This window comes from Sceloporus undulatus, chromosome 4 (genome assembly GCF_019175285.1).
Source record: "Sceloporus undulatus isolate JIND9_A2432 ecotype Alabama chromosome 4, SceUnd_v1.1, whole genome shotgun sequence".
NCBI lineage: Eukaryota > Metazoa > Chordata > Lepidosauria > Squamata > Phrynosomatidae > Sceloporus > Sceloporus undulatus.
In genome coordinates, this window is record NC_056525.1 from 132,045,151 (window position 1) to 132,057,056 (window position 11,906).

Genomic DNA, 11,906 nt, shown 5'->3' on the forward strand with positions numbered 1-11,906 from the left:
TCTCTGTTTTGTGGTAGAGAGCCATGGTGACATGTGTTCAAGCAGGAGGGGGCCATCCACCATAGGAGTGGAGTTGGAATTTGCTGTAACTGAACAAAAACTTTACTGGTGTCCCATTGGGTGGTTCCAGGGATGCTGTGGTGCTCCTCAATTTGAATCTGTAAGATGGACTCTTAAGTTGGTACTGCAAAAATAAGATAGGAAATGCCTGGTGAGCACTGTCTGCTGGAATCATGCCTCACCTAATGTGAACCCATGCCCTTAAATATGCTCAGATCTCTTGATGTAGTCTAGAAAAATGTAAGGACAAATGTAGGTAAGTGAGGGAGAAAGGGAGCTTAGACACCTCTGAGTACTTCAGAATGAGCATCTAGGAAACTCCCAAACTACTTAATGGCCTGAAGTGTATCCATAGAATTCCAAGCTTGGAAAGACATCCTGGGGCCCTCAACTTAAGAAAGGATGGACAGCAGGTGCTCCTGTGCCATTAGTTGAGCTATACAGACACTCATAGTCCGGATGTCCCACCAAAGCCACACTCCATTCTTAAGCACTGGAGTGCAGCTTTGGTGCCGCTTCCGGATTCTTAGGATGCATGCATCATTTAAACAGCATACCTCCAAAGAGACCTGAAGCAGCTTTATTTTTGCAGTCTGTAACAGGCCTAGATTAGGCTTTCTATGTATCAGTTTAGGAGGGAAAATAGATATCTACAGCTTTAAGAAAGACAAGGATTGTGGGAAATCCCAGGGTCTTATACTGTCTCCCTCTAGCTAGTTTCAGTTGTGTAGTAAGATTTCAGCCAAGTCAGACCTGGAGAGAGTATTTTCCTTTGACAAAGATAAGTCCACAGAAGAAGAAGAAGAAGAAGAAGAAAGGTAAAACCCACCAAGAAGAGAGAGCAAGGTATTTAAGAAGGACTATTGAGAAAAAGGAGATCAGTTTCATGTTTTTGTGTTATAACCAGTAAAGCTTTGAAAACTTAAGAAATTTGTGGACAAGTCTTTTGTTCAGGCTGTGTTCCCGGGAGCCAGAGACCTTACTACACCCAAAGTCCATAGCATCGCTCTTGGGACAAAATAGATATAATAAATAAATAAAAACACATTCACTTGAACACAATAACATGTGATCATAAGCTCTACAATATCCGGGTTTCCAATTACAAGATATTATGCAGTTACTGTCAGTTTAGCACACTAAATGTGTGGGGAGGGTATTGTTAGAGAACATGTCTCTGGCTCCCTCTACTCACATGAGACAGTCAAATGTCCAAAAATGGTACACCATTACTTCATAATGTATCTTAATGTATGTGTGTCTAAATATATGTGCACAAGCTTTTTTTTTAATCAGATGCTGGTAAGAGAAAACCACTCTGCTAATACTTGGAATAATGAGGAGGGGGACAACTCAGGACTGAGATTATTGTTGAAAAAAGAATCTGTGTAACTGGCCAAGTTTAGTGCAAATTCCCAAAGCTGAAGCTGTTTTGGCTAGTTCCTTCAGCTACATATTATTTCCATCCATACCAGTCAGTTTAATGTGTTCTGTGTTGGGATTCTAGGAACGGAGGGAAGAAATTGCTACCATGGAAACAATCAATAATGGGAAATCTGTCTTTGAAGCCCTATTGGACATTGATGTAGCTTGGCAGACCCTGCAGTACTATGCAGGTCTAGCTGCTTCCATGGCAGGTGAGTGCACTCTGGGTTTGTTGTTTTCTTTGTTCTGGAACTATCATTCTTCCCAGGTTGTCTCCTTGGTAGAGTACAGAAATATAAATGTGAGTAAATATCTTGGGTCCAAAACACACTGCAGAAATAATCCAGTTTGAGACCAGCCCAGCTCAATGCTAGGGAGTTCTGGGAACTGTAGTTTTGTGAGACATTTTGCCTTCTCTGTTAGAGCGCTCTGGGGCCACAATAAACTACAATTCCTAGGATTTCCTTGCACTGAACCAGGGCAGTTAAAACAGTCTCAAACTGGATTATTTCTGCAGTGTGTTTTGGACCTTAGTCATGGAAAGAGCCCCAGAAAGGAGGTATATTTGTATTTGAGATGTTACAGGTTTTCTTTAAGTTCTTCATCTTTTGTTTGTGGACCAATATGTTTGCTATCTGTAAAGGCCACTGTGTGATACAAGTTGTATACAGGTACCAACATACAATGACATCACTGTCCTTTATGTTGTATACCTGTTGTAACTGTAATATGCAAAGTATGCACATTCTTCTTTTGAATCACTTTATATGCTGCAGAAAATTTTTTTGGCTTTGGCTCCCTGCAGTCAGAACGCTCAACAGAAAGTTTATCCTGCCATCCAATAATGGCAGTCAGTTCTGCAACCTAGTAGATGTCATAACTATGAATCCACTTTAGCTGTCATGAAAATATCCTTTTGAATCCTGAGATCTGCAGTTTAGGGAGGGGCATTTGGAATTCTCAGCCAGAGAGCTTTAGTATCACACCACAAGATCCAGAATTTTATAGGATGCAATCACGGCAGTTGAAGTGGAATCATAGTGTATTGTAAATGGGCCTCTGATCTGTCTTGGCTGCCTTTTACTGGATTAGGCAGTGACAGCTACGGAGGAGTCAAGATTGCATAAAGGGTTGGGCTTGACTAGAACAGCCCTGCCCTTCCTCCATCAGAGTGCTCCTATATCCTGTAGTTTTTTGAATGATTGAAAGCTGCCTCTTGGCTTCTGGTCAGCCTTGTACAGGTGAAAACTCACCTGGTATTTGTGAGTGACTATGAAATTCATTCTGGCAAGAATTCTATTCAGGAAAATAAGTGGGTTGGCAGAAGAGGGCTACAATGCTTCCCACTTCTTCTAGCAGTGCACTCAGTTTCTGTGCTGAGTGTAGAAGATGTGTTTTTTCCCTCCACAAACACTATGGTAATACAGTGGGGATGGGGAATCACTGTGGCCTTGCCCACTAGTCTGCTAAGCAGAAAACAAGTACTGTATGGCCCTTTTAGCCACCTTGTCATTGTTGTGGGCTTATTAAAAGTCTGATCTTTCCTACTCATGCTTTTCTTTTCTTTTCCTTTTTTTTTCTTTTCCCTTTTTCTTTTGTGGTCTAGGTCAGCACATTCAGCTCCCTCGAGGATCCTTTGGGTATACCAGAAGAGAGCCTCTTGGAGTATGCGTTGGGATAGGGGCTTGGAATTACCCTTTTCAGATTGCCTGCACGAAGTCAGCTCCTGCTTTAGCCTGTGGTAAAAGAAATGTTCTTGCTTGAGAAGTGGAAATTATTCCCCAAATGTAGATTATTGTTATGAAGCTCTTATTGCTACCCTTTTTCACTGGGTGTGTGAAGAATGGAGTAGAGAATAATAACTCTTAATGTTCTATTGCTTATTACTTTGGAGGTAAGGAAAATTTAAAAGGAAGATTAGGGAGGAAAGAAGCACATGGGGACTAGCAGTGACTTGGTTGTGTTTTATTTCCTCTGGCTGGTTGAGCATGTGGCTAGGTGATCCCTAATTCTGCCTTTGTTTATTGACAGCCTTTACTGATTTGTCATGATTGAGATGGGGTTTTTTAACCCTTGAAGCCTCCTCCTTTTCCATTGCAAACTTTTAGGCAGGGATAATGCACATCCTCTCCCCTTCTGCTTATCCTTCTGTATTGGGTCTCCTAGGTAATGCCATGGTTTTCAAGCCTTCTCCCTTCACCCCAGTGTCTGTTCTGATGCTGGCAGAAATCTACAATGAGGCTGGTGTTCCCAAGGGACTTTTCAACGTGGTGCAAGGTGGAGCTGCCACAGGCCAGTTTCTGATTCAGCACCCAAATGTGGCCAAGGTCTCTTTTACTGGGAGTGTGCCAACAGGCATCAAGGTACAAGATAATAACGTTGGCATTAATGAACAGTAAAGTTTAGCATTTAAATGGCTTCCTAAGAGATCTGATTGCCACTAAGTACCATACCTTTGACTTGCTGATCCATTATAGAACATATATATGCTATGATAAGGTAAATTCATGAGGGGTTTTGTACCCTTGAAGGGAGGTGGCAGTTTGAGTGGAGCCAGGGACTGATCATGTAAATGTATGTCCATTCAAGTCACTACATTCCAATCCTTGAGTGCATAACTGACATCTATAGGTTTGTAGATTGTTAGAGGAAAGTTAGAAGAAAGGAACCAAGATTAAGCAAACTTGGTTTATTTATACATAATAAATGTCTGTACACTATGTCATATTATTTTTGCATTCATTCCCTGGGGAAGCACAAATTGCTTTATGATAGTTCTGTAACTTGTCCTTGGAATCCACATTGGATTCCAAGATGTTAGAAAGCAAGGAGAAATTGCATCTTGAGTGGTAATTAATCTATCATTACACAAAATCTGTGTACTGTGTGATGTATGCAAAACAGGAAAACTTTGTTTATGTGAAGCTATTCTATGCTTAGAAATGCCTAGGATATATTGATTGAATTCTGTTTGATGAGCAGAAAGTCTCTTTTGAAGGGAAAACACTAACATGGAGTCCCACTAAGACTGGCCTTGTACCTTTATCTGGAAATTCTATGGAGCTATGATAGACTTTAACTTCTTGCCAATTTCCCTCATCCTGTCTTTTGCTTTAATAGATTATGGAGTTGGCAGCTAAAGGAATCAAACCAGTTACTCTGGAGTTAGGGGGCAAGTCCCCCCTCATCATCTTCTCTGACTGTGCCTTGGAGAATGCTGTGAAAGGAGCACTCATGGCCAATTTTCTCTCCCAAGGCCAGGTAGGCAGCTCCTGAGAGACAAAAAACTGAGAACTTGCTTAAGTCATTGGAAAAAGCCAGTGTGGAGTTTAGTGGCAGTATTCTTTAGGCTTTGAACAAGAAAGCTGCTGTGTCATGTGTGCAGAATCACCACAGTGCAGTGTTTTCTTAAATGATGCTAATCTGATCCTGCCATAAGGGACAGAGCTTACTGTAAACACCTTTCTTGAACCTGGAGCTCTCTGAGCAGACATATGGGCTGGCTTCTGAGGAGGCTACACAAGATTGTTTTGACTTTTTTGCTCAGTAAATTATTATTATTATTATTAGTGCATGTTCCCAGGCTGCCCAAACTATTTTTGTGGACCATGATCCCTTCAGTTTACCTGGAGTGCTACTTTTGGCAAAATAAAAACCAGGGTGATGCTGGTGCTGTTAAATTGTGCCAGCTGCTAGAAGCTTCTTGGATCAGCAATCTACCTTTTAAATAGGTTCCTCCCACCTCCCATGCGCGCGCACACATGCACGCACACACACACACACACACACACACACAGACATTGAATGTCTAGTTATAAGCAACTGTAGGGGGCGGTGCTTATCTCCTTTACTAAGCCAAAGACCCAGCGTTGTCCAAGGACTGCTCTGGTGGTCATGTGGCCAGCATGACTGCAGCAAACACTGTTACCTTCCCACCAAAGTGGTACCTATTTATCTACTTGCATTTGCATGCTTTCGAATTGCTAAGTTAGCAGAAGCTGGGATTAATGACAGAAGCTCAGCTTTTCATGCAGTATCCTGCGTGATGTTATACCCTGTACACTGCTCATATTTCAAAACTAAATATATACTTTTGACCACTTCCTGGGGTGGGATGTGGAGTTTCTTGAGAGGAGGGCATTTCATGCAGTCCCTAGACAGTCCCTAAGACAAAAAAATAAAAACCTGAACTGAACTGACTTGTCTGCCCTGCCTAGTTAAATGAAGGATTGTCTCAAAATATCCTTAAGAAGTATTTTGGCAATTATTTCATTTAGAAAAGTGTGTGGCCCTCTAGATATTGAACTGAACTTCAATAAACTCTAGTTGATGGTTTGAGGTTCCATTCTTATATGGAATGCCAGATATTCATTCCTGATTTAGCTTTCAGTTGTATTTCCCTGCTCTTCAAGAAATCTCCCTCCTTCCCGTTGTGTCCTGGGTGAGGAGGATAGATCAGTCAGTTGTTGTTTAGGTCCCTGTATCTCAATGCACTTATAAGATGATGCTGCAGGATTTATCTTACCTTGTGACATTTGATTGGCACAGCTTGGGCACTTTTTCAGACCTGATTCTCTTCCTTAGGTTTGCTGCAATGGTACTCGAGTGTTTGTGCAACGTGAAATCCTGAATGCCTTCACCAAAGAAGTTGTGAAAGAGACCCAGAAAATCAAAATTGGTGATCCTCTGATGGAAGACACAAGGATGGGGGCACTTATCAACCGGCCCCACCTGGAGAAGGTGCTCAGCTTTGTTAAACAAGCAAAGGACCAAGTGAGTATACTGGGCTGGATCAGATAGTAGAGGCTTGGCAGTGGCCCTTCCAATGTAAACTAGAAAAGTGTCATACAGGTACTTTTAACAGTAAAATCAAGGTCTACAATTCAAAAAGGATGTTGAGAAACTGGAGCATCTCCAGAGGAGGGTGACCAAAATGGTGAAGGGTCCAGAAACCATGCCTTATGAAGACAGATTTAGGGAACTGGGTATGTTTAGCCTTGAGAAGAGATGGTTAAGAAATTATATGATAGCCCTGTTTAAATATTTAAAGGGATGTCATATTGAGGATGGAGCAAGCTTGTTTTCTGCTGCTCCAGAGAATAGGACCTGGAACAATGGATGCAAGCTACAGGAAAAGAGATTCCACCTTAACATCAGGAGGAATTTCCTGACAGTAAGAGCTGTTTGACAGTGGAACATACTCCCTCGGAGTGTTGGTGGGGTCTCCTTCCTTGGAGGTCTTTAAGCAGAAGCTGGATGGCCATCTGTCGGGTATGCTTTGACTGAGAGTTCCTGCATGGCAGGGGGTTGGAATGGATGGCCCTTGTAGTTTCTTCCAATTCTATGATTCTATGTGGCATAGTACAAAACTGTTTAGAAAGAAGCACTAGTGAGTCAAAGCCTGAGTTCAATGGTGAAAATTCTGCTAATCTACTACTTACACTCTTGGTGGTTTTGGATCCTGCTTGAAGGCTATTCCACTGTAGCTTGACTTTGTCATGGGTTTTAGGGGTTACAGACTCCTGATAAGAAAAAAGCCCCAAGAACTTGGAGTGCCTCACCTGTCCACATTTAAGGACTTTATACCTTAGCTGCATTCCATAGTGGACACTTAGCCATTTATTGCAGCTTTTGCTTGCACAATCCTTAGACTTGCTTGTCTCAAGAGTGAATAATGCTGCGGGTTGCAAAAAAACCCTATGAAGGCTGGGCTGAAATCGGTTTCTAATTGGGACCTAATTAGAGAATCGAGTTTGAGCTGTGTGCTGGGCCCAAATTATTACCTGGCCATGAGTAACAGTTCAAAATTGGAAGGAAAAACTGGCTGGCTATTCTAATTGTAAGCCTTTCAGTGCATGAAATGGTATGTGCGGCCACAGTAAAGGCAGGGAGGTGGTATTCTGTAGTAATACACTGCAAAGAGCAAATTTTCGTAAATATCTGGCACTTCAGAATGGAGTGGTTGCCTAGGTGACTCCAAACATTTATGGCATCTATGTCAAAAAGAAAAGAGTCAACCTACTCATTGCCATTCATATGGTACTCATGGCCTGGTGCTTATGGAGACCCTTCTACTCTGTTTTTATGTTGTGCTATGGTCATACTAGTTTTGGTCCCTTTATGGCTTGGGCTGAAACTGTCTACTAGTAGACTTTAGTTGATTATATGCATGTGAAATGCACTGTTATGACTATCTGGGTCTACTTTCTTTTGTGCTGTGTTTTGCAGGGTGCAGAGGTGCTGTGTGGAGGAAACACATATGTACCAGATGATCCCAAGCTGGCTGATGGCTTTTACATGTCTCCCTGTGTGCTAGGTATGGATAGCTTATTGATGTCTGACTCTCAAACATTCTCAAGGCTGCACTCTTTAAATACTTCAAGGGAGGTCACAGAGAGGAGGGGCAGGCTTATTCTCTGTTGCCCCAGAGGATAGAAGCAGGTATAATAATTTTAAGTTACAAGAGAGTACATAGATTATCTTAGGCCCACATTGGTATGGAGATTGATGAAAAATGAATGTCATCCCAAAGTCAGCTGCCACCTACACTCCCAATCTGTGCCAGCCAGGAGTTGGTTTAAACCAACTTCTTTTAGTGGCAGCTTTGGGCTCCATTTTGTGGTGTTGGAGCGGTTTCCAGCCACTCTGGAGACATCTGTCTTGTAAACACCACACCCCCAAAGTGTCTGGAAGCCACCTCTTTTGGTCCATGTGTTTTGGGCCTAAGACTAGGTTCCTTTTAAACATGCATAAGCTTTTGGTCATTGGTTTGCACCAACCTAAAGCAGCAATGATAGTTCTGAAATCCCATCTTTTTTATGTATAGGACAACCATGGTTGGAGTGGACTATGTGAATTCAGAATACCTGGCTATTTAAATAACCATTCTTTTGTTGGTTCCAGGAAACTGTCAGGACAACATGACATGTGTAAAAGAAGAGATTTTTGGCCCTGTCATGTCCATCCTGCCCTTTGACACAGAAGAAGAAGTTCTGGAGAGGGCCAACAACACCCGTTTCGGACTGGCAGCAGGTGTCTTTACTAGGTAAAACTGAGAAAAGGAAGGAAGGCTTCAGGAAAAGTGGTGAGAAACTAGTGGACAACAACTGACATGTTCTCTGCAGTGTGACATCTGTGAAAATTGTATCTTGGAAGTATCAAATCTGCCCAGAACATGATGGAGAATTACTTGCTGCACACTTTGCATCTGATTGATAGAAATTAGGTGCCATCATTATATAGTGGCATCTCCAGATGGTGGCAAGTGTGCCACTCAGTGTCTGGCTTATTCTACCATGTCTTATAGGAATTGGAGTTCATGGTACACCACAAGAATTCTGGACTAAGCAAGAGACTACTGTGATTAACCCCATTCTTCTGCTTCACAGGGATATCCAGCGGGCTCACAGAGTAGCTGCAGGTCTCCAGGCCGGGGTGTGTTACATCAACAATTACAATGTCAGCCCTGTGGAACTTCCCTTTGGAGGATACAAAATGTCAGGTAACCCACTCAATTGCTGCAATATTTCTGTGATAATTAGAAATAAACCTAGAACCATTAATCAAGCTTGAGCTGTGAGTTAAGATAGCAGCAGAAATCATAAAACATAATGGAAAATTGCTCTTATACAAGAATTTAGATGCAGTTTAATTTGGCTTTACAGCTCATAATTTTAAATTCAGTTGAAACAGGCCAAGCTTTATTAAATTGTATATTTTCACCAGCAGAACAGATACTATTAAAAGATTGAATTCTCCTCTCCCACTATACCCCAGATAATCTCCAGAGGACTGTGAGCGTACCTTCATAATTGATTTTGCAGGCTTCAAGGAAGAAGAAGAAAAAGGCAATTTCCAGTTCCATGGATAGAAGCCCTTTTATATCATGTTGGACATAGCCATGGATTTTTCTTCTCCCGCTATGGGGATTGGGGTTTAGTCTGCAAGAGGCAGGATAGACTGGCTGAAGTTGAGAGTTGTCTTATGGGAAGTTGAGCAGTGAGACTGCTGTGGAAATGCAGTGTGTTTTATAAATCTACAGTAAACATTCACTTGAACACAGAAAGGGTTAAATGTGGGGATGGAAACATAAATATGCACATGAACCTGAGTACCCATATGCAACCCACTGTCCCTGAGCACCTGCTGAAGAGAGCTCTGTAACCATTTTGAGCTGAATGCAGTTATAGGGCTTGCATGAGAGGTTGGGTTGCTGCTTCTGGGAGTTTTTTCTCTACAGAATTTCAGAGCCCTCATCAGAATGATGCAATCATATATGAAGGTCTAACTTTCATCTCTGTGCTCAGGGAAGTTGGGAGCAGAACCTATGTGTATGCTTTCATTCCTGTCCTTGGTTTTAGTCTTAAACATGTTCTTGAGAAACCCTGAATACGCCTACTATTCCCTCCATAAGCACCCATGAAACTCACTCATCCTGTGGGTGGCAGCAAATAGCTGTGTACTTTACTACTTTGATTACCCCATGATGTCACAGTTCCATTATTTTCCATCCCCTTTAAAATCCAAACTGGATTTTAAAAAGTCAGTCAGTTTAAAACAAATAAGATTTTGAGAATGCAGTCCTGCATAAGCTTAGCTGAAGTAAGTGCTTTTGAAGTCAGTAAAGCATAGTTCTGACTAGGCATGCATAGGATTGTGTGATGAATGAATTTTTAGTAGATAAATGGGAATTGAAACAATAAACGAGGCAGACAGCCTACCTGAAGAATTGGAAGGAAGGGCAAAATTGGTGGCAGAGTGGTTAAATGCCTATACTGCAGCCACTCACTCATAAACCAAAAGGTTATGAGTTCAATACCAGCGAAAGGGCTCAAGCTTGACTCAGCCTGGCATCTTTCTGAGGTCACTAAAATGAGTACCCAGCTGGTTGGGCGCAATTAGCTTATACATTGTAAACTGCTTAGGGTGTGCTTAAATGCACTGATAAGCAGTATGGAAATGTAATTGCTATTGCTATAAAATTAAACATTAAAATGGTAAGTGTGGAAATTAAATAGTTGTATGCTTACCCTGCAGGAGAAAAAGGCTGAACTAGCTAACTTTTAAGTTCCGTCTGTACAGACCTACAAGTGAACAGGTTCTTACTCTTTTACCAATGAAATATTTTTGTACTTTATATTGTATCAGTTAAATTTCAACTGAATTTCCTTTGCAAACAGAAGGGCTAGCACTTTCAGAAACGAGCACAGATAGTTAAAAGTGAAACAATTATGTTGGCTTCAGTTTTATTTATTTATTTACAGTATTTATACTTCAGCCCTAAAGTATTAATTGCCACATGGTCCATTTGGTCATGTGAGCACTACCATGCAAGATTTCAGAGTCATCCTCACAAAGTACCATGTCATTGCAATTGTATTATAAGTATCTTTCTTTTGTAGGATTTGGTCGAGAGAATGGTGAAGCAGCAATTGAATATTACACCCAACTGAAGACTGTCTGTGTGGAAATGGGCAGTGTCGAATCAGTGTTTTAGTGACTTTGGTCCAGCCAAGTGCTTCCAGTTAGCAACCAAGTGAAGTGCTATGTACTGTGAAAATGACCTCGAGTGTATGGCAGTTTCACTGTCTGCCTCTTATTTTGAATTCTGTTGTATCACTTTGCTTTCTTCTCTTGAAAGAACTTATTGTGCAGAAAGGCAAAATGTCTCATTGGGTAGACAGCTTGCAGACAGTCTTTCACAATTCCAAATGTGAGCTTCCTGACCTTAACAATAGTAGGGTAAAGTCTCAGCATGTTAACATTGCCTCCTTGCCTTTAGAGGTGGAGACTGCAAGTGTTCCTGCTGGTCCTTTCTCTCTTTCCACTGTCATCTTAACACCTTGCTGTTGTAGGCGAGTAACTGAACATATGGCACAAAGATGATTGTATCTATGCTACCTTTTTTAGGTGGGCACTTCTCTCTCTATTTTTAAAGCAAATAAAATTGCTGGGCTTGATTATTACTTTTATAAAGTCTTGCATGGTGAGTATGAGCATCTAGTGAAATTGACTGAGAAAATACTGAGGCATAAACTGACTTAATTATGTAAGGTGGTCTATCTTTTAAGAGGGACAAGACTCCAAAACATTCAGTTTTCTCTGTCACAGAGATCTTTGTTGAAGATGGCTATGTGTAAGTCTTGCCTTCTCATATCTTGAAAATCAACTCCTGAACATTGATCTTGTCAGCTTTCTACCTGGAAAAAGTATCTAGATGTATCTAGGTAAGGAAGGGCTAGGCACATTTAGAATTAGTGGAATTTATCTCATTACAAAGTGGTTCCCAGATGGCTGTAGCCAGTCACCTGTTTATCTGCAAGGAGAGTGATAAAGGCTAAAATGTACTGTACCTCAGAACCTAAGTAGAAGGCAGAGGGAGAGTCTGAGCTTAGAAACAGAAAATCACTGCTGTGAAGCTT

The 11,906-nt window shown here is 41.4% G+C and overlaps 1 protein-coding gene across 1 annotated transcript in view; it reads left to right on the top strand.

Moving 5' to 3' along the window:
- Positions 1 to 11,450, top strand: part of LOC121929230 (4-trimethylaminobutyraldehyde dehydrogenase-like) — a 215,704-nt gene extending 204,254 nt beyond the window's left edge. Inside the window, exons 3-11 of the mRNA XM_042464577.1 lie at positions 1,568 to 1,697; positions 3,092 to 3,226; positions 3,652 to 3,848; positions 4,606 to 4,746; positions 6,070 to 6,258; positions 7,714 to 7,801; positions 8,389 to 8,530; positions 8,874 to 8,986; positions 10,887 to 11,450. Coding sequence (XP_042320511.1) covers positions 1,568 to 1,697; positions 3,092 to 3,226; positions 3,652 to 3,848; positions 4,606 to 4,746; positions 6,070 to 6,258; positions 7,714 to 7,801; positions 8,389 to 8,530; positions 8,874 to 8,986; positions 10,887 to 10,981 — 1,230 coding nt within the window. The 3' untranslated portion in view covers positions 10,982 to 11,450. The remainder of the gene's footprint in view (positions 1 to 1,567; positions 1,698 to 3,091; positions 3,227 to 3,651; positions 3,849 to 4,605; positions 4,747 to 6,069; positions 6,259 to 7,713; positions 7,802 to 8,388; positions 8,531 to 8,873; positions 8,987 to 10,886) is intronic.
- Positions 11,451 to 11,906: the final 456 nt, after the last annotated feature.